Source organism: Scardinius erythrophthalmus (genome assembly GCF_964197995.2).
Source record: "Scardinius erythrophthalmus genome assembly, chromosome: 3".
NCBI lineage: Eukaryota > Metazoa > Chordata > Actinopteri > Cypriniformes > Leuciscidae > Scardinius > Scardinius erythrophthalmus.
The window spans coordinates 56,781,943-56,805,632 of NC_138223.1; the positions used below are offsets into that span (position 1 = coordinate 56,781,943).

Sequence of the window (23,690 nt, forward strand, 5' to 3'; positions counted from 1 at the left end):
TGTCAATAACATTTGAAAAGTCTATAAGAGCCGCACATATATAATTTTACCCCCTTTAAGTAAGCAAGAGCTAAACAGGAAGTTAGCCTGTTTGGCTGGCAAAAGTCGACCAACTAGTGTTTTGGTGGTGTAACTGCAGAACGTCAAAACCAACACACAAGTATAAATGCATGACTACGGCATAGACTTGATGCAGAAGAATAAATTAATTTTAGTTAAAGGTTGTGTAGGTAAGAATTGTAAGAATTGAACTTTTTTTCAAATTGGCTTAAACTGTCTTTATATACCAATTGACTAGGTGCACGTGGCCGCCATTTTGTATTTCGGATCAGCGAGTATGCGCTTAGACACTTCCGGTTTCGCATTACGCCCAGTGTAGTGAGCCGGAGAAAGCCGAAATTGATCTTTTATAGTTGTTTATAGAATCAATTATCACTTAAAATACTACTAAGATCCATATTACTATCACACGAGCCAATGGCAATTAAATACACGGATGCATAGTCAGATTAATGAATGAAATAACTGTTCACGAACAGAAGATTGTGTTTGACTCATACGCATACGCAATGACAGTTATGCCTACTGTAAATATAGAGTTACAACTACGATTAGAGTTGTTTGCATAAAATGCACCGTGAACATTCACACGTTTGCCCTGTGACAGGCTACAATTTATATCCATAAATACTATTTTCTCAATTCTGCATGCATTTTTACTTATTTTAGCTCATCAATATTATCATCACATATTTTACATTTACATTTTTTTTTTACTGTAGGTAGCCTACCATAAACAATTTAATATAGGTAAGTTTTTTACACTGTATGTGTTGCTTATAAACACCAGACATATTATTATTATTATTATTATTTATGAAATAGATCTTTACTCATCTCACTTGCACAAAATAAATGCGCCTAATAGAAAGCATAAACGCACAGGTGAAATACACTGAAAATGATATGCATTTAAAAATTTGGTCGGGTTGAAGTCATCCCTCCGGATCTTCTGTATCCACTTACCGCAGCGTCAACGGGGAATGCATGAAAGCTGACTTCTCTGTTGTAACGTGACGAAATGGTACAAAACGGCACACAACGATGAAGTGCTGTCACTGTCTGAACGGCAAGTCATTTCTTGAATACTCATTGTGAAAAAAATATCTCTGTGGTAATGGAACTCGGTCGCTGTTGTCTCTCGCTCTCGCTGTCAGATCACCGTTAGTTTTCACTGGAAGTAGCCTACTGGCCCACACACTCAAGTTCGAACGGTCGCCGTGCATGGAGCGAATTGTAGCCATAGACAGTGATTGTAGCCTATTCACAGGACAAACGTGTGAATGTTCACGGTGCATTTTATGCATTTTTCACAAGAAGTTTTATTCAGTCACGAAACTGCTGCTATTCCTCTGCTGTCGTCGCTTCAGTGATCCTCGCGCTGCTCGCGCGCAACAAAGCTCAGCTGATCGTCATCAGGAAAGTAACGGCTCCTCTCATCAAAGCTTCCGCCGTTTGTTCGGCTCTCCATTACAAGGTTTGTAAACTCGCCAAATAAATATAAATACAGAGTCTACTCACTATATATTTAAACACACATATATATAAACTAAATGTATTATACATTACTACGTTTTTACAGCGTTTACCACTCGTTTATTGCACAGTATCTGGTATGAAGGTTTTAGCCCCGATGCTAACTAACTTACGTTGATCTAATGAACAAATGGAAATGATTGACTTATTGTCTTAGATAGATTTAGTCATTCAATTTAACATATTTTGTACAACTGTCTTCAAATTGCTGATATAGCCTAACTAATTTAGAAAATTCTCTGATTCTTGGCGTTTGTTATGAATAACAAAAACAGGTTATAGTTTGGTCTGTTTTTGTTTAGCCTAACTTTACTACAGGTGCCCTCATTCTCTCAGATACCATTTTAAAGCCATTTACTGGTCAATAAATTTTTATGTTGTGAATCTTTTGTTTCCCCAGAACAACCATTACATTTCTAAAATAATCTGAACATTTCAGAGGCAACATTGAATTACAGTAAGTTACCTGCACCACATGCAAGTACTTTATTACTATGAACTTTCTCTGTGTGAAATTGTATTGTTTGACTGTGTACTTGTGTTTTTAATCAGTTATTCTCTGAAAATATTTTCTCATGATCTCAAATCTCATTCATGTTACTCAGAAAAATAATATCACAGGTTTGGTTCACAAATAATGCTATGCATTTTTTCTGATATCTTTATCATTTGCATTTGAATATAAGACATTTTTAACTCTGAATTATAACTTCAAGTTTAGTCTTTTTCGACAAAAAAAAAAAAAAAAGGAAAAAGCTATTATATGGCCTCAGAAGACTTACAACACAACCCATAACACATGAGTTGTGAATTCATTGATTAGTTTTAGGATCTTTTCTGGGACATTTTTGGAGCTTAACCATTTTTACATAAATTGTTGCATTGAATTGAACTAGACAAGTGTGCATAAGAATGGTTTCATGAATGATTTACACAATTGTTTTCTGCTTGTGTTTCTTGCAGTGTCAGCGATCGGTGACTGGGGTTGCATTATGCCTGAGATCTGCTTTTGGGTTCCACAGACAGAAAGTCAAACAGGTTTGGAACGTCACAAGTCTGAGGAAATTATTTAAATTTCACAACTATCACTTTAATAACATTACTAACTGTAAATGTTGTACTTTTTTTTAGGGATCTCGGTAAGCTGAAATACAAGTTTGAACAAGAATAAAAATCCTCCTGTAGACCTGAAAATCACTGAAGTGCCTGGACCATCCACCAGAGAAGAGGAAAAACAAACGGAAAACGATGCTGTACCTTTTCACTTTTCTAACTCTTTAAGTACCTCACACCAACTTGGTCCCATAGTGACATTTTTGACCACAAACGAAATTGCTGATCGTGTGGATTCTTAGTGAAATGACTGGAATTCACCAGTGAACATTCACAGAACAACAGATCATTTTACTGCACCTTAACTCTGTTTCCGGGTCGAAGCCTCTACTTCTACTTCCTCTATCATGTTTCTAGTGAGAATACTCAACAACCATCGGACTGAAACACAAATGTTTAAAGTTAAGTAAAGATGGACATTTTTAATTAGTTCAAATGTAATTTTTTTACATTGATTTATTTAGTGGAACATATGTGTTTCCATGCATTTTGTTGAGATGTCTTTTCTTGTTTATCTATTGTATATACATGGTTGATTATTCATGTTGCTTATGTATTATACTATTTTTTTGTGTATTCATTGATATTAAGCTATAGTTAGCTTTTTTCCCCATGTGCATGGAAGTGTATGTATAAAAATGAATATCAAATATGTAATAAACAATTCTTATTTTGTATTTGGTTCAATTTGTTTATTATAATAGAAGTCAAAGGTAACCATAGTAACAACATGAAATTAAATATTTAAAAAAAATGAAATTTGGTTCCTGGAGGCACCCAAAGTGGTTCCACACAGTGCCTAATATAAGAGTTCCTCAGGAAACCTGTGTGGTTCCTCAGAGAACCGGCCCCTTTTAAAGGGTGCCTAGAGGATCTACAGACGGTTCCGCCGGTGTGGCAAAGTGAAGAACCCCAAAAGGTTCCTCCAGGCACCTTTAATTTTTACAGTGTATGCTTCAGTCCAGGAGAAGATCTACAAACATTGACGATATGCTACATGTTGCTTTATTTAAAAAACAGTGACTGTGTAGTTGCTGGTCCAGTGGAAATCTCTTTATTTACAATAGTTTTGTTGTGGTTTCAAATGAAATAAGTTCACAGTAATACTTTGCTCATGTTAGTAATGCATTATACATTTTAGTTAATACATTTAAATGACAGTTGGTCAATTTAAGGCAGTCAATTTCTGCAAGTGAAATTAGTTAACTCGAGTTTTAGTGCACTTTTACAGTAACATAATGTAGATTACAGTTAAGAACTGTACAATTAACAGTAAATTACTGGCAACAGTGTTGCCAGTATTTTACTGTAAAAAAAAACAGTAAGGTCTAACAGTGTACACAATATTAATCTTTTACATTGTAATCGTTTTATTTGTAATATTTGGCATGTTTGTGTGCCGCTGTGGGTCCCTGTGTGTTTAATAAGCAGAGTGTGTGTGTAATAAGCGGAGTGTGTGTGTAATAAGCAGAGTGTACGCGCGTTGTGGACCCGCCTGTAGACGCACATTACTAACGCGCTCATTAAATAACAAAAAAAATATTGTGCCATCAACTTTAGACCAGGGTTCAGTCGGTCAGCGGCTCAGTCTATTTCTGTTCCTCAAAATAGCAACGCGCCAACAATGCGCCAGGACACACACCTCGTTCTCAGACCAGCAGCCCATGGGCGCATAAATGGGCGCAAACGCATTTGCTATTTAGACAACTAGGCAGGATGTGAAAATGATAATTGCGTCAGGCTGAAACTAGCAAAACACACTTGTGTCGTGCCTGGCGCCTCGCTAAGACACAGAGTATGGTGATTAAATGATGCACAGTAAATTGAGATGGTTGAAGTGCTTGAACGATTTCTGAGCCTCCTCCCTGGGATTTTCACTTTCCTGGACAGCAAAGTAAAACGGGAACCGGTGCTGGATCACACAGCTGGCCTCTCTGACTGAAAACCTGAAAACACTCTCAACTTGCAGCTTCAAGGAAGAGATGAGCCTCCAAACAACATGCTGAATGCAATCAGAGCATTTCAGAACAAAATAACTGCACTCTGAAAAATGCTGGGTTGTTTTAACCCAATTTTGGGTCAAATATGGACAAACCCAGCTGTTGGGTTGAATTTTTAAATTGCATTTTTAATCCAACGTTTGAGTTTGTCCATTTTTGACCCAAAAATTGGGTTAAAACAACGGCAGAATTCATTCACTTCCCACAAATGCCCCATCTCTGCAGCAGCTCTTCAGCCACACAGGATTGCAAATGTTTTGGAAGAGCTGAGGGGGGATTTGAGTCCATATTCAAGGATGTGAATGAGCACAAGGAAATGTTCAACTTTAATGAAAACCCCTTCCACGTGGATGATCATCTCACTCTCCAACTATCAGTTGGTAGAAATGGTAGAACTGCAGACAAAAGACACTCTCGAAGCTGAACTCAGAGCACGTTCTGGTCACTTCTGGAGTTTGGTGTCTGGAGAAGATTTTCCCACTTTGAAGCCACTTGTGCAAAAAGTGATGTCCTTCTTTGTGAGCACATACTTTGTGAGTCAGCATTCTCAAACATGAACTTATAAAGAGGAAACAGAGAAACCGCCTCACCAATGAACATTGTGCATGCCTCACAAGAATTCCCACAACAAGCTACAAATACAACACGAAGAAAGCCAAGGAAACGCATGCATGCTTTCACTCATCCCAGCATTAAGGTAATCCTGCTTTTTTGTCATTAAGGGAAATCATCTTGTCTCAGTTACAAATTTGACTGATAAATGATACATTTGTCCTATCATTGTGGCTCTCATGAAAAAAGACCACATCTCTAACCCTTCAGTCAAGCGGAAGCAAGTCTAAAATATCCTCCAGCTCAGATTGTGACCGCTTCAGTGTGAACGTTTGCACTCATCTGAACCCTGTACACTGAAACAAGAAGGACAAGAAGTGACAAACCCTTCATATATCACAAACCAAAGCAGAAACAGACAGGAATAGCAGTGTTGCCTAACATGGAGCTGAAGTGCACACTTATTGTTTTTGGTGAGTTGATGTGTGTGTGTTTTAATGTGTGTGATAATAAACATCTTTACGTGAAAGATAGTACTTGAAGTTACATGCATCAGGGCTGTACTGGTTGGCTGTAGTTAATAATATAATACACTATATGTAAGGAATCATTGAAAACAGTCCAATGAATTAGAAAATAATGCACACCCGAGGTGGTAACGAAGCGTATATTTATCTGCATCGAGAACAGAGGCATTACATTATAAAAGAGAAATGTCAGCTTTAAAGTTGGTAACTATTTCACTGATAAAACCATCAGATCAGCGCTAAAAACACATTTCTGTGTGCGTGTGTACTGTGTGTGTGTGTGTTTGAGCGGGAGAGAAATAGTATGTGCCCTTATTTTGTGGCAAAAACTTGTTGTTTTTATCCTATTGTTTACTATATTTATTTGCTTGGTCAGTGTTGTTGTGGGTTTTGGTTCCTGTTGTCGGCTGTAAAGACCTTTGAAATAACTTTCATCTGGCGTAGTGATATAGGGCTGTAATGCGGTCAAGACCTGCTGGAACTACTTTAGCTGTGTGCTTCACTGGAAATACCTGCACACCTTAGAACGTTCCTCAACCAATCAGATTCAAGCATTCAACAGCCCAGTACTATAATGTACTATAATGCTGTAGCAAACCAGAAGAGTTGTGCGTTTAATGTGTTTCTTGAGTCCTCTTTGTGGGCAGGCAGGGGAGCACAAGTGTAGCTACCTTCAGAAATCATTCTAATATGCCGATTTCGTCACAGTTCTGCAAGAGATAGGACCCAGACGCAAATGAGCAGATAACCAATAAAGGCCTTTATTAAAGGATTAGTTCACTTTCAAAAAAAAAATGCTGATAAATGTACTCACCCCGATGCCATCCAAGATATCCATGTCTTTCTTTCTTCAGTCGAAAAGAAATGAAGGTTTTCCAGGAAAAAAATTCCAGGGTTTTTCTACACAGAATGGACTTCAATGGCAACCAACTATTCCAATGTTCAAAGAAGGTTCAAATGTCCGTCTCAATGCAGCTTCAAAGTCTCGACATGATTATTATTATTATTATAATTATTATTAGTATTATATTACATACACACACACTTTTTAACCACAAATGCTCGTTGTGTACCATCTCTGAGATGTGCCACGCATTGCGTCATCACGTTGGAAAGGTCGCGCGTCGCGTCATCTAAGGCCTCGTTTACACTGCAGGTCTTGATGTCCAATTTTGATTTGTTGCCTATATCTGATTTTTTTGACCGTCCATTTACACGATTTTTCAATTGTGACCCATATCCGATTCATGTGTTTACACTTGCCATACTATCTGAAACATCGCACATGCTTAAAGGGTTAAATTCTCTTGCACAGATGGACAAACGTGAAATATGATTGATGCTGGCTCTGCGATGTACGCAAAGTTCGCCAAACATCAGCATGATTATGAGGCGGAGGAGGACGAAAAGTGGCATCATTGCACATGTGCTTCAGTTATTGTGTGCGAGAGAGATCTCAGGACTGGCGGGAGCATATTGTGTTTAAATATTGGCTTTAATGAGGAGCAGTGGGTCCGAAATTTTAGGATGAGCAAGCCAACCTTTGATATGTTGTGTCAACATTTGTCAACATTCCTCTCCTACGACGACACAACGCTTCGTCGGGCCATCTGTCTCTTTGCAGATGCGCGTTGGGGTTTCTCTCGTCATTAAACCGCGGAGACGTCGCCTAACGACTCAGAAAATCTGATCTGACTGTTTATATGAGTCGCATTGGCACATATCCGATTTATATCTGATTTATTTCCACAAATGATTGAGGCCTGAAACCGCTCTCGAAATGCATGCGTTTTTTTCCTGTTTACACTGTCAGAGAACACATCCGATCTGTGTCACATATGAGTAAAAAATAAAAATAAAAATCGGAATTGGGTCACATTTCACTGACAGTGTAAACGAGGCCTAAGTTTGTCTGCGAAAAACTCCATCTCATTTTCTCCTCCAACTTCAAAATCGTCCGACATCTTTGTTTTAATTTCTTCTTCTTATTATTATTTTTTTATTTTTTTTGTGACCTTTCCAATTTGATGACGTAATACGTGGCGCATCTCAGAAATGGTACATGACGAGCATTTGTGGTTAAAAAGTGTAATCTATTTCTATAGATATAGATATATATGTTTTTTTTTTTTTTTTTAAATGGCCGATCGTTTCGTGAGATAAGACCCTTATTTCTCGACTGGGATCGTGTCGAGACTTTGAAGCTGCATTGAGACGGACATTTGAACCTTCTTTGAACATTGGAATAGTTGGTTGCCATTGAAGTCCATTCTGTGTAGAAAAATCCTGGAATGTTTTGCTCAAAAATCTTAATTTCTTTTCGACTGAAGAAACTCATAGCTCGATGTAGATCTCAGATCACCAGTCTCGCCGCCAGGTTCTAAAACAAAAGAGAACTCAAACTAGATTATTAAGAACGAGAGCAAAAGCTAAGCAAAACAGAAGCGGAGAAACAAAATAGAAACAAGGATACTCTGATACCGGGAAAGATTAAAAAACTAGATTAAGCGCTAAAATAATTTCCAGAACACAAACTGGAAAACACCACAAAGTACATACACAAAACAAACCAGCAAAGACATGAGGGAAATAGGTACCATATAAAGGGACCAGAGGATCAGGTGAGCACAATTAGTGACGAGGACAAGACGTGGACTAATCAAGGGGGCGTGGTCACGGGAAACAAGGAGGCGGGACAAGAGGAGCACACGCAAACACAGGCCAGGACAGAGCCGTGTGCGCAGACACAAGACAAACACAGAAACATGAATCCGACAACACAGACGAGGCAGGGCAGAACCCGGACAGATTTGCAGCTCATGAAACACTTCTGATTATTATCAGTGATTATCATCCGTTGAGGTGCTTCATATTTTTCTGGGAACAATGATGTACATTTTATTTTTCAGGATTCTTTGATGAACAAAAAAGTTCACAAGGACAGTTTATTTGAAATAGAAATATTTTGTAACATTATAAATGTCTACATTTTTAAATATATTCTATATTTTTCTAAATGTATGAATGCAAAAACAGATAATTCTACAGATCTTCTTTTTCTTCATCAGGTTTTTTCCTGCTGTCTAGTGAGTCTCATGGATGCGACGTTGGATTCACCACAAAAAGAGGGAAATGTGTCGGTAATGAGAACCTTGTGTGTTATAATACAATATGGTTTTGTCATGATGTGCATAATACACAGTTAATGCTCTGTATATGTCACTCAGAAGAGGGAATTTGTGTAACTGTAGTTTTTAAACTTTGTAATGATATTTCTTTCTTGATTCCTGCCTCTCTTACAGATGAAGATGAGTGTGAGACGCGGAGTCCGTGTGGCGAAAACGCTCAGTGTTTCAATACAAATGGAAGTTACTACTGCACCTGTGATAAAGGATTTCAATCAGAAACACCCAATTTCACAGCATCAACCGGAAAGTGTGAGGGTACGAGAGGGGTTTATGGGATAAACTATGATTATTACTATGACTACTATGATTAAAACACTATGATTAATACCAACTGTTTCCCCAACAGATATCAATGAGTGTCTTGAGAAGACCTCTGCATGCTCAGATGGTCTGGTGTGTGTGAACACCATTGGCTCTTATAACTGCACGTGTCCTGAAGGATTTGTTCATAACACAATACTAGACTCTTGTGAAGGTGAGCGGCCTCACTCGTATTGATTTCCATTTACTGTTAATCAAACCAAAGAACTTCAGTTTCAGGAATTGCCTTTTTCATTAATGGTCAATATGTGCCTTCCAGAACAAATGTTTTGCTTTCATTATTTCTTTCCCTTTATGGGATGTTTATAGTGTCCGTTGGTTAGAACAGCGTTCTCAGAACATTCTCTCAAAGTTATTCGGAACTATTTGACCTGAAACGGTAAAATGTATAATTTTTTTAAATGTTGTACTTATTTCAGAGAAGATTAAAAAGTAACGTTTGTAAAATGATCAAATGGAATGTTCCCCTCAACCTTTTTCAAAACAGTTAAAAAACTGGACGGTTTGATCTTTCAGAGAACATTCAGAAATAACGTTTTTACAAATTAAAAATATGGAAAATATTTCAGAACATATCTTGTTTGCAGGGATGGTGTTTAAACTCATAACTAAATATGCATAGATAATTATTAGATGTCAGATAAAAACAGGATTTTTTTACCTAGTTCAAGCCCTGATTAATTTCTGACCCTGATTATAACCATCCAAGATCTATGTGATGCATTTATATATTTTAAGCATATCATTAAATGAAACATGAAACACTGAAGCATATGAGGACGTTCACAGGATCAGTTATGTGGCTCTGTGTGGAATGCAACATCATACTTGCCACATGATTTCACTGTGACTTTGCATGCAGGTACGGTTCGTGTATCATCTAGGAAAACATTGCATTTGCATTTCATGGAAATTGCATCATATAAAGATTGCCATCACCTCTGGGTCATTTGTCACATCGGAAATGGATTAAGTCGAGTTGCATTGTGACATAAAGTGTCTCTTGCCATTTTTGGCACTTCTTTACAAATGTATTGGGTTTATCTGGGTTTCCTATACAAAAAGAAAGTAAATATGCTACACAAATATGATGAGTTGCTATTTATAATAATTCAGCAGTTGAACTGATAAAACATCTGTCATTAACCTCTGTCATCTCACTTCTTTATGTGTGAATGTTCCCCTTGTGCTTGTGTCTAAATGAAACCCTCGTCTCTGTGTGTGTGTGTGTGTGCTCGCTGTAGATGTGGATGAGTGTGTGTCCTCAGTGTGTGGAGTTCACAGCAGTTGCACTAACACACCTGGCAGTTTCTCCTGCATCTGTTCTCCCGGGTTTGAAAAGCGTGATAACGGCACCTGTACAGGTGAGCGTCAGTGTGCTGATGCTGCTAATGACACTGACAGTGTGTTTGAGTGATGAGCACATTAAACATCATAACATGCCGTGTGTGTCTGCTGTCTTAATAATATTGCAATCGTTTTGATGTTAAGACAGCAGACACACACGGCAAGTGTTGGGGACTGCCCCACTGATGCCGGTTTTTAAGGGTGTTAACCACTTCAGTACTCTGATCAGGGAGTCTGAGTCATCAAATTTCTTTCCACCATTTATTTAGGTACAGGGTTTCACCATACACCCTGATGCATTGGAGGTAGTTTCTGCAATAAACAATAAATCAGAAATAAATAACTAAATGTTAAAAACAAATATACTGTCACAGTAAGCAGCGCACTTTTCCACATTAAGCAATATTAACAACTTGTAGTTTGTGGACGAATAATTACTGGAGTAATACGATATAAAGATGCATATAAACAACTTGGTACATTATACAATGTCCCCATCGCGATATGAAAGCATTAGAATATATCACACGAAATCAGCAACATGTGTAAACAAGATACTAACAACATTAGCAGTATAAGCCGCGATGCTAGCGGCATTTTCACGTGCATTTCACATGGTGAACTAATTATCATAAAGATCGCGAAAACCAACAACATCACAAAGGCTTAACATCGCAAACAGATTCAGCAGTATAAACGTCCAGTATTACATACATAAAGTCATAGAATGAACTTACTTCGTCAATAACTTTTGCCCTGCACTTGACGGTGCTGCACAGGTGGAAAACTGCGTCACATTCTGTTAGCTCTGCATGCGTAACCAATAGCGCAACACTTACGGCGAACACGTATCATAATAAAAGTCGCATCTTGCATATTTACATAATACAAGCTCTTACCGAATATAAAAGCATAAGGGACAAATAAAAGTAAAGAATTCACAACAGCCGCCCCCACAGTTGAGCAGCAACTGTGCAAGTTAAGGGAATTCTTTAAGAGTCTTCGTCCTCAAGGCTGGCAATGGAATGAGGCGAGCTACTGGCCTAGTGTACACTTTGCCTTGAACAGTGACATCCACTGTTCTGACACATCCATCACTGCTGACCACAGTCTTGGCAACTTTGCCAATGGGCCACTGAGCCCTGGGAAGTTTTGGATCAATTATCAAAACCACTGATCCTACTGTCAGAGAGTCTGATGGCTTGTGCCATTTCTGGCGTGTCTGTAGTGTGGGCAAGTAATTCCTTGTAAACTGAGTCCAGAACTGGTCCACAAGATTTTGACAATGGCGCCATCTGCGCCGCCCCATTTTTCCTGAAGCATACGCCACCTGCGGAAGTGATGCATCTCGCCGCCCCATGAGGAGAAGGTTTGGAGTAATGGCGTCTAGATCTGCAACATCTGTGGAGACGTATCCAAGGGGTTTTGAATTCAAAATGCCCTCTACCTCTACTAATAATGTAGACAGGACATCTTCTGAGACGGACTGACTTCCAACTGCCACCTGTAGAGCAGCTTTAATGGAGCGGACCTCTCGTTCCCAAACGCCACCAAAATGTGGAGCATTAGGCGGATTGAACTTGAAGAGGATCTGGTAATCAGCTAGCTGCTCTTTTAATTGAGATTCCATAGCGGCAAAGGCTTCATGCAGTTCTCGATCAGCACCTCGAAAGTTTGTGCCACAGTCTGACCTGATCTCCTTTGGTCTGCCACGTCTGGCTATGAATCTACGAAGAGCAAGCAGGAAGGCATCTGCATCCAAGGAATTGAGAAGCTCTATGTGAACAGCTCTTGTGGTGAGGCATTTGAAAATGGCGCCCCAACGTTTCTCAACCCTCCTGCCCATTTTAACATGATAAGGGCCGAAGCAGTCCACTCCAGTGGAATAAAACGGTGGACAGAGAAGTCTGAGCCTCTCTGGAGGCAGGTCTGCCATCTGTGGTATCTTAGGCTTAGCTCTCCACCGCTGACATGATGAACAGTTAAGCTGATGGTGTTTAACAGCTTGCCGCCCTCTCAAGACCCAGTACTGCCTCCGGAGTTCCGCATACACTCTTTCTGTGCCTGGGTGCAATAAGCGCTCATCAAAGTCTTTAATGAGGAGCTTTGTTGCTGGATGCCGCGAATCTAGCACTATGGGGTGAATCTGTTCAATATTTGGGCTTTCTAGCCTCCGTAATCGTCCTCCAACTCTGATTACATTAGTTACTGTATCCCACTCTGGAGCAAGACATATTAGTCGACTGTGGTTTGGTATTGATTTGTGTGTTTTGAGGGCTATAGTCTCCTCAGGGAAACTCTGAGCCTGACACTTCCTCAGTAGGATCAACTCTGCTTCACGAGGATCAATGGGCTGGATGTTTGCAGAATCATCTGTCAGTTGTTGACATACCTGCCGAGTGGCTTCCACTAACTCTTTCCAGGTGCTGAACTGAGTGGCATCAGGAAGGGTATGATCTGATTCCACAGAGGTTAGGCAGCAGATAGTGACACCTTTCAGTTCAGGTAACTCTTCTGACCTTGCCGGTTCAGGTCTCTTTGGCCAGTGCTCAGGACTCAGTTTTAGAAATGACGGTCCCTGACTCCAGCGTCCAGGAACAGTAAAACTTGAGAGTGGTTTTCCTCTAGTGATGTCATCCGCTGGGTTTTGCTGTGTGTCCACATACCGCCAAGCAGTGTGCTCTGTCAACTCCTGAATTTCTGAGACTCGTGTTCCAACAAAGACTTTAAATCTACAAGAGTCGGACTGAAGCCACTCCAACACTGTTGTAGAATCCGTCCACAGAATTGTCTGCTGAATTGTGAGAGTGATCTCATCTTTCAGAAGCTTCGCTAGCTGTGCTCCTGCTAATGCTGCGCAGAGCTCCAAGCGAGGCATGGACTGTTGCCTCCTGGGAGCAACTCGGGATCTGGCCATGACGAAAGTGGTATGGACGGCATCTTCTGTGTACTCTACCAAGTAAGCCACAGCCCCATATGCTCGTTCTGATGCGTCACAAAACACATGGAGGTCATATGCCCGTTGTACATCATTGGGCACTGAAGAGTAACAGCGGGGAATTGTTATGGTGCTGAGATACTTTAACTCGCATTCCCATGTGTCCCAGGCAGTGTGAAGATCTTGTGGCAGATTCGGGTCATCCCAATCTCTTCTTTTGGACCATAGTTGTTGAATGAGCACTTTTGCTCGTGTGGTGAAAGGCACAATGAACCCCAATGGGTCATACTGCGTTGCTAACACTTGATAAGCTGTTCTCATTGTTAATGCAGCATGTTCAATGGGACGATATTGGTATCCCAGTGTGTCAGCAGCACAGTTCCACCTGAGACCCAAAGTTGGTTCCATTGGATCAGTCCTGTTCTGTTCAAGCCATTGTTCTGCAGCTGCAGACCTTGCTTCTGTGGGTAGATGTGAGATCACAGATGGCTGGTTGCTAGCCCATTGTCTGAGGTCAAAACCACCCGTCGTAAGTAGACTGCGCAGTTGATCAACTGTAAGCTTGGCCTCAGATGTGGTTGGAAAGCTAGCCAGATAGTTGTCCACATAAAAACTCTGCTGCACTATCTGTAGAGCTCCTGGGTAACTCTCTTGGTTATTGCGGGCATGCTGTTGCACAGCAAAAATGGCACAACATGGGCTGCTGGTTGTACCAAATGGCAAGACTTGCCACTCATAGACGTCTGGACAGTTCTCAGAGTGCAAATCTCGCCAGATGAAGCGGAGAAGCAGTCTGTCCTCAGGCAGCAAGCGGACCTGATGGAACATTCCACGGATATCTGCACTTACAGCCACGTGATGTTGACGGAATCTCAAAAGAACGCCCAACAATGATGGGCCAAGTGCAGGCCCTGGCAGCAACTGATCATTCAGAGATAGGCCTTGATACTTGAATGAACAATTAAAGACCAATCTCGGTTTATCGTTGTGACACACCAGGTGGTGGGGAATATACCAGACCTCCTCTGACTTGGTGACTTCTTCGGGTTGAAGCTTGGTAACATAGCCTGCCTTAACAAGCTTAGTAATCTCACCAGAGTAGACAGCAGCTTTGTCGGGGTCTCTCTGAAGTTTCTTCTCGGTACTCCTCAGACTAGGCATGACAGACTGGATTGTGCTTGTGAGTTTTGTAACACCAGGTTTGCGCAGAAGGGGGGTGGCATAACGCTGAACATTGTCTACCTGAATTCTCTGTGTTCTGCATTCGAGAAGTTTAACTGCTTCTTGATCTTCCCTGGATCGAACCACCAGTTTCTCATTTCGATAAGGCAGGATGTCAAGTTGCCATAACTTCTCAACATTACGGTAGAGCAAGTCATTGGGACAGGTGGTTGTCACGAAAAGACACTGATGCACTGAGCTGTGGCTTGTGGTGCTCTCCTCGGCCCCTTGTAGGGTCCACCCAAGGGCTGTGTGCACTGCAGCTGGACCACCTTTGGTTCCTTGACGGACTGGCTTATCTGCTGTGATAAGATGGACATTGTCTGATCCTATCAGTACCAGTGGACGTACATTTTGGAATGACTGTAAAGGGAGCCCTCTGAGGTGGGCATACCGCCTCTGAAGTCTCTGCACTGGATATGATTGCTCTACTAAGTCCAAACCTGAAGCTGTGAAGGCCCCAAGTATCTGGAAGCGGCTCTTTGGTTCACTTTTCGGAGAGATTTCCAAGTTGATCTTGGACCCAGAAAGGTGAGTGATGTCAGATCGTACTGTGCGTAGAGCCAGAGTTTCAGGTTCACCCTTCAACTGAAGCATTTGTACTGCCATTGGTAAGATCATGGTTCGCTGTGCTCCGTCGTCTAGTACAGCGTAAGTCTCCACTGACTTGGACTTGCTGTGTAGCAATACTGGAACCACTTTGAGAAGCACTCTGCAGGTCGCACTAGCAGGTGTGAGGTAAATCCGACTCTCTGACGTACCTGCTGTGTTTGTTGGATCATCACGTGCTATGTGGTGAAGCACTTGTAGATGGATTCCACTACAGTCACTGCATGGCTTTTTAAGGTTACACATCTCTGGTTCATGTAGTCGTGCACATCGCCAGCATCGCTTTCCATCAGAAATCCACTTTTGTAGGTCTGTGACCGACTGCTCTTTGATGTTGTCACAACGTGTGATGTAGTGCTCTTTACTATTGCAAAAGAGGCAGTGTACCTTGAGTGGTTTCTTTTGTTTGGGCTCTTTGGGACGGGTAGAGGGCGCAGTCTCAGCGGAGGAGGCACCATGATAAAAAACTACACTTGGCCCCTTTGGTTTAGCTGAGGGTTTCTCTTTCCCAACCCCTGGAGATTTCTCATGCTGGTAGCGCTGCACTAATCGAATCGACAGTCTCTGCTGCTGAGCTTTAACTTGTAGCCAACCGGCAAAGTCCTGCAGATTGTAGGGGTTAAGACTTATAGAGTTGAGCTTCCCCTGCTGTTGAAGGAACTCAATGAAGCCATCTCGTAGATACTTCGGCAGCTTGCTAAGTAGTCGGTCCACGTGTGAGCAGCAGTTCAGCTCCATCCCTCTGGATCCCTCTAATGACAGCAGCATACTGACCAAAAGATGAACTCTTAAGGCAAAGCTTTGAAAGCTGTGGCTATCATTGGGCTTTACATCTGGTGATGTAAGGATGGCTGCTATCTCACTTTGAGCCAGTTGATGTGGCTGACCGTACTGTAGCTGAAGGGCTTGCATAGCTGCTGAGTATGGATATGGATGATGCCGGCAAGACTGCCCTATCATTTGAGCTTCAGGCAGTTTAAGGTGCTCCAACAGTACATGGTATTTGTACTTCTCAGTTAACTCTGGGTAAGGCTCAAGCAAATTGTCAAGCGCCAGTTTCATATTAGCAAATTCCCTTTCGCTGTCACTCGTGAAGTCAGGAATTTTAGGTTTAGGGAGACTATGCAATGTCCGATGAGGTATACTACCATCTGGTGGAACTGCAGTCTGGGCTGGCATGAGCTGTGGTGCGGCTGCTGCAGTGTGCACTGAAGGGACTAAACCAGAGACCACATTTTGAGAGGGTAGATAGCTGAATAAAGTGGGTGTGTTCACCGGCTGTATCTGTGAATATGGTGTTGCAAGATAGCGGTGAGGTGCCATAGAATGCGAATAGACAGGTGCCGGCGAAATTAGCTGTTGTGTCTCAAGGGGCTGGAATGTTCGTTCAGCTTCGTAAGTTACAGCTCGTTCTTGATTGGGCGGAACTCTGGACGAATGAGAGGGAGCAGGCTCATATAGTTGTGGTAATTGTGAGTGATGCGAAACAGGAGATGCCATGCCAGAGGAGATAGGGGAATACTGTAAACCTGTAGTTTGTGGATGACTTGGTTGAACTGGAGCAAATCCACAGTTGCGGCTTTTCACCTCTGGTTCAGGATCAGTATTTGTTATATGCAACCTTTCCTCTTGTAGCACTGTACCTCGTGAGAGTAAGGGTGGAGGGCTTCCATAGCTAGAAGGTGCAGGTGAAGATTGTAGCGATGATGCAACAGCCTGTACCTGTTCATTGTCCTCGTTTTCCTGTTCCTCCCTCAAGAATGATTTAATGTGCTCCATCATCTTGTCTCGGCTATGCTTTCGTTTCTTAAGCCGATCTAATTTCCGGAGAAGATTGTCCATTTCAGCTGTCTCCTCTTTCTCCTTCTCATTCATGGATTCCATTAATTTATTTAACGAGTCCATACTCAATAAGTCTGCTTGACTTGGACTGGGCGTGTCTCGACGACCACCTTGACTGGAGTCTGCATTTGCTTGACTTGTATACACTGCGGCTGCTGCCCCTCTCTGCTCATCTGACTCCCTATGAACAGGAATGGAGGAAAGGGCAGGTCGGTGATGGAAGTCAAGGATGTAATCCTCAAGGTGCCTTGGGGCTTGGCATTGCCGTGATGGTCTAGCTTGAGGAGGAGATGTTGGTTTGCTATCCGATGACATTCTGAAGCAGTTAAGGATCCGGCTCGAAGGACCATTTGTTGGGGACTGCCCCACTGATGCCGGTTTTTAAGGGTGTTAACCACTTCAGTACTCTGATCAGGGAGTCTGAGTCATCAAATTTCTTTCCACCATTTATTTAGGTACAGGGTTTCACCATACACCCTGATGCATTGGAGGTAGTTTCTGCAATAAACAATAAATCAGAAATAAATAACTAAATGTTAAAAACAAATATACTGTCACAGTAAGCAGCGCACTTTTCCACATTAAGCAATATTAACAACTTGTAGTTTGTGGACGAATAATTACTGGAGTAATACGATATAAAGATGCATATAAACAACTTGGTACATTATACAATGTCCCCATCGCGATATGAAAGCATTAGAATATATCACACGAAATCAGCAACATGTGTAAACAAGATACTAACAACATTAGCAGTATAAGCCGCGATGCTAGCGGCATTTTCACGTGCATTTCACATGGTGAACTAATTATCATAAAGATCGCGAAAACCAACAACATCACAAAGGCTTAACATCGCAAACAGATTCAGCAGTATAAACGTCCAGTATTACATACATAAAGTCATAGAATGAACTTACTTCGTCAATAACTTTTGCCCTGCACTTGACGGTGCTGCACAGGTGGAAAACTGCGTCACATTCTGTTAGCTCTGCATGCGTAACCAATAGCGCAACACTTACGGCGAACACGTATCATAATAAAAGTCGCATCTTGCATATTTACATAATACAAGCTCTTACCGAATATAAAAGCATAAGGGACAAATAAAAGTAAAGAATTCACAACAGCAAGTGCTATTAATAAAGATGCTATTAAAGGAATCTGCATTCATGTGACTTCTCTCTCTCTCTCTCTCTCTCTCTCTCTCTCTCTCTCTCTCTCTCTCTCTCTCTCTCTCTCACAGACATTGATGAGTGTAATACAGATCCAGATGTTTGCGGCACAAACGCAGAGTGCAAAAATCAGATTGGCAGCTTCATCTGCGAATGTGTCTCAGGTTACAGTAACTATGGCAACAGCCAGTCAAAATGCACCGGTGAGCGATCAAGCAGCACTTTTCAAAACATATATTTGCTAGTTTTAGTTTTTATCCAAACACTCAGTTGTAAAAACACAGGAAGTGACTCTGGCAAATACACACCGACTACAGTCACATGTGACACATATCTGACACAAGTTGTGTAACTATAACACATTAGTGTGTAGAAGGTTTCAACACACTTCTGTGTAAGAGGAATAACACATTCACGAGTTCACACTTACAAATAAGTCAGATAGAATAAATGCGTATTTGGCGTGCTGTCCGAGGAGAGGGCTCCTGGCTCGGTATTCGGCCCGAACCCAGAGTACTCCCCCCGTATTCCTGGCTGTGAAAGAACAAGCCAAGAGTGAGGAGTCGGGGTGGTGGAGGGATGCTGAAACCTGTCAAGGAAGTTAGATGAGTTGACAGAGTGAATATATATTAGGGCTGTCAATCGATTAAAAATTTTAATCGCGATTAATCGCATGATTGTCATGAGTTAACTCGCGATTAATCGCATTTAATCGCACGTTTTTTTATTTGTTCTAAATGTACCTTAAATTAATACTTTTCAAGTTTGTAATACTCTAATCAACGTGGGCATGGATAAATAGATGCTTTATGCAAATGTATGTTTATTATTGAAACCATAGTCAATATAGAGCATAAGGACGAGACATGTTTCAAAGGTCATAGATGTTTTTCAAAGAACTTGTTCAAGTCTATTAGACATGTAGAAAGAACAAAAAAAATGCCAGGTTACCATTACTTCTCTTTCTTTGCACTGAGCAATTAACACAAACCTGTTTAGATTTTTGCATGACAGGGGCAGCTCTTCTGAAAATGCTAAATGTAGGCTACATTAATTATTTATTATTACATTGTAGTTTGTCTCTCTCTGTGCCCATTTTGATGAAGCTAAATTCTCAATAAAAATGTTTTCATTGGTATATTTTACTGTTTCTGTTGTCAACGGAATGAATTTGAAATGGTGACTGAAACGCGACCCATTAAGACATAACCAGCTCTTCCTTCTAAGATGTTAAGTTAATCTGCACAAAAGTTCTGATAATCGAGCCGTCGTCTGATGAAATCAAATACACATAAGATAAAGACAATATATGTGCTCTGATTTCGGCTATACTTGTAAAATTAGAGAAGCAACATAATATCTGTGAATTAAAGAGCTGCTCCTCCAGCGCGAGACGCAGAGAGAGAGAGAGAGAGCGAGAGAGGCGCGCGCGCATGCTGAGAGAGCAGTACCGGCGGTACCGGTAGATTCTCAGAAAATAAAAATAAGGTTTGGGCGCTTTGTTAAAGGGAAAAAAATCGCTAAAGGGGTCTGCAATGTCGGTAAGTTGGCAACACTGTGTATCTCCATTTCTCCAACTAGGGGCTGGGCCACGGGTCAAACAGAAAATACGCGCTGCGTTAATCGAGCGTTAAAAAAATTAGTGCCGTTAATATGATTTTGCGTTAACGCGTTATTAACGCGCTAACTTTGACAGCCCTAATATATATATGCTTCCTCTCATGCTGATAGGGTAGACATGGTAATTGTTTGATGAGTTGATTGATTGATTGATTGCTTGATTGATTGATTGATTATTTGAACGTGCTCCTCCCGAACTTTGTTAATAAAACATCATTTAGTTGTGTTAAAGGTAATACAAAATGTGTAGTCCTTATAAACATAGAGATGTGTTAAGAATCGACACAGGTTGTGTGTTAAAATCTACACAACATGTGTTGTCCCTGAGCACAATCACTACATGTGTTAAAATCTACACAACATGTGTTGTCCCTGAGCACAATCACTACATGTGTTAAAATCTACACAACGGGCCCTATTTTAACAATCTGAAACGCAAGTGTCAAAGCGCAAAGCGCAAGTAACTTTGTGGGCGGGTCTTGGGCGCTGTTGCTATTTTCCCGGCGGGATAAATGACTCTTGCGCCCGACGCAAATCTAAAATGGGTTGGTCTGAAGCAGCTTCATTATTCATAGGTGTGGTTTGGGCGTAACGTGAAATAAACCAATCAGAGTGTCATCTCACATTCCCTTTAAGAGCAGACGCGTTTGTTCTAAAGCGGATTCCTATCATAACGGCGGATTTGCCAGGAGCGGTTCACAGCCGAGGACAACACTCCCAAATTAACTTCGGTTAAAAAGGCGTATGATAATTTGGGTAAATGTGTAAGCTAGATGTATGCTTTTATAATAAATTGTCTATCTATCTATCTATCTATCTATCTATCTATCTATCTATCTATCATAATAATGTATGATTTGCAAAAATGAAAACTGCTGCTTCTGTGTAGATGAGAGAATCAAAGTGTATGCGCGTTGTGCACACGCTACATTGATTATGGCCAAGCATGCGCCCTTAAAATAGCATATGAATAACATGCGCAACGCGCCACTGACTTTAAACAAATTTTTCCTGGTTAGTGGCGCAATTGTTTTCTAAACCTGCAAAATAGCATGAAGGAACGTTTGCGCCGGAACACGCCTCCTTTTTTGCGCTGAACCGCCCAGGGAGCGCAAGTTCATTCCCTAGTTTAGCGACGTGCTTCTGTGGAGGGATAAGTGCAATTTGTGCGGGTGCAAAATAGGAATGATACATGCGTCGGTGTACAAAGTCAATTGCGCTGGGTGCAAGATAGGGCCCAACATGTGTTGTCCCTGAGCACACACACTACATGTGTTAAAATCTACACAACATGTCATTTTTAACACATCTCTTTTTACAGGTTGTGTTGTTTTCAACTCATTTTATAAGAGCGTGCGACACTCTCCATCACTGTGAATGATATGCAGTGTTTGCTATGTTCTTAAACAAACAGGCCAGTGTAAACACAAGTTATTTATATGCAATTTATATGCTTTATTTTTTAAAATGGCACAATTTGTGTGTTAAAATTACTTACACATTTATTGTGTTAAATTTGACACAACATGTGTTGTCCCTGAGCACACTCATTACATGTGTTAAAACTGACACAACGTGTGTAATTTTTAACACATCTCTTTTTAGAGTGTTTTCGTAAACAATTCTGCAGCTTTGAAAAGAATTGTGAGTCAATCATTCAATGATTCATTTATAAATACAGCTAGTTGCTTTGTTACTGAATGTAAGGATGACTCAATGACTCGCTCATTGAGAAGACAGTGACTTACAGGTTTTAGTGTAATATATTTTAAAGAATCACTTCATTTTTCCATCATTGCATATTGCTCTATTGATCATTTTTCATTGAAAACATTTTTTATTTCATAAAGTTATGCATAAAGGTAAAAAAAGCACTGGGAAATATATTTAGGGGGCAAATATTGTCCCTTAATGGAAAAGGTATGACTGAAGTCTAAGTGGAAGAGAGGGGGTACGCAGAAGGAGGTACACCACTGAAATCTTGCTGAATCCACAATCTTGCTGAAATTTCTGCTTAGTAAAATAGTTATTTTTCATAGTTTTGCAGTTTATTATATTACTGTCTTCATGCTGATTTCTGTCATTGCAGGTATAAATATAAAGCCGCTGGAAGGACGCAACGTAAGTTGAGTTTCTGAAATTGAAGTTGTAGAGACTCCTATCAATAATAGTCCAAACTGAAGAAGTGCAATAACATGAGCATTTTACATATGTGTGTAATCTGAAATATGAATGTGCTTTTCTAATAATTGCTGATGGTTTATGGGGGCATTCAGTACATATAAGCTGTGAATACTCTGCATACAAAAGCCAATTGAAAGAATGAGTTTGTGGACTCGCTAATTATTTAATGCTAGAAATTACTACAAATTCCCTTGTTATTTGAGGAGTAACATAAAGCTTACATAATAAAATGCTGGAAATACGTAACTGTTCGTCATTCGTTTATTTGCCAAACCAGGGTTTTGGGTAAGTGGGTCCACAATAGCTTTGAAGCCTGTACTCTCTGTCATCATCATTGTTCTGCATTCTCATTGTTTGCTGGCAATATGGGGGATTTAATGCGCAGAGAAAGCTGTCCATTTTAACCACACATTCTCATTACTTCTTTTACAAACTTAAACTTTTATTCCAGTACTTCTGTGACAAAAGTTTGTTAGTTTGGATCAGGGCCGGCCCCCTGGCCACCCCCTGTTTTTTTTTACATATTAATTAACTTAAACAAATGACATAAATGAATGAATGAATGAATGAATGAATGAATAATTCAAGACGAGTAAAATTCTGATTTCATGATCAATATACCTGCCTACAACTGCTGCTGTGTCTGCCAGTGCTTGAGTCATGCGCATAACCTCGCGTTTTTTCAATTCAACAATTCATGCTCAAAGTCACGGTAATGTTAAGCCATGATACAAAAATTTGATTTGATCAATGATTGACATTTAAATCAATGATTTATCCTTTAAATTTAATGATATTCAGAACAGAACAAGAATAAAAAAATAACTATAAACAAGCCAAAACTAAATAATTTAAAGCGAAAGTGAAAGTAAGCGATTCGCGATGTATTTGGATGGTAAACTATTCTTTATTATAGGCTTCTTTGTACTTCACTCGCGTTCCAATATCGACGTGAATACAGTGGAGCGGTGCTTACTGTGAACGGTATGAATTGTACTACTGACTATTTAAACAGAGCAGTGTAAGTTTTATATGTTAGGTTGACTATTTTATTATTATATATTTATTACGGCTATAATGAACAGGCTGCGATATCAAGATTGCAATGCTGGAATATGTTTACAGTTTGTTTTCAGAAGTTTCAAAGAGTTAGTAAAAGAGTAAAGAAAAAGTTAAAACTGTTTTAACTACGCGTGGTGGGAGGGGGCCCTCAAATCAAATTCTGCTTAGGGCCCCCAAAAGGCTCGGGCCGGCACTGGTTTGGATACAAACACTGTCCACTGTAGCGAGCAAAATACAGAAAAGCACCTTTAGAAAAGTATTTTCATTTCCACCAGTAGGTGGCGACAAATGTTTAAAAAATATATGTCATTGAATCATTTGTTAAAGAAATTTGTTCAATAACACTGTCTGTGTCTCATTTCAGAGGCACTCAGCATACCCGGTTAAAGTCA

General features: G+C 40.5%; 1 protein-coding gene across 2 annotated transcripts in view; it reads left to right on the forward strand.

Annotated features, from left to right (window-relative positions):
• Positions 1-5,292: 5,292 nt before the first annotated feature.
• The window catches only part of LOC308687477 (adhesion G protein-coupled receptor E3-like), a 36,848-nt gene continuing 18,450 nt past the window's right edge, over positions 5,293-23,690 (forward strand). The window contains exons 1-8 of one of the 2 annotated variants that reach the window (XM_081360048.1): positions 5,293-5,406; positions 5,532-5,734; positions 8,857-8,928; positions 9,091-9,231; positions 9,323-9,451; positions 10,542-10,661; positions 18,504-18,635; positions 22,142-22,173. In XM_081360048.1, coding sequence (XP_081216174.1) covers positions 5,704-5,734; positions 8,857-8,928; positions 9,091-9,231; positions 9,323-9,451; positions 10,542-10,661; positions 18,504-18,635; positions 22,142-22,173 — 657 coding nt within the window. In that variant the 5' untranslated portion in view covers positions 5,293-5,406; positions 5,532-5,703. Of the gene's footprint in view, positions 5,407-5,510; positions 5,735-8,856; positions 8,929-9,090; positions 9,232-9,322; positions 9,452-10,541; positions 10,662-18,503; positions 18,636-22,141; positions 22,174-23,690 lie in introns of both variants that reach the window. The other variant, XM_081360049.1, reaches the window with a different exon arrangement.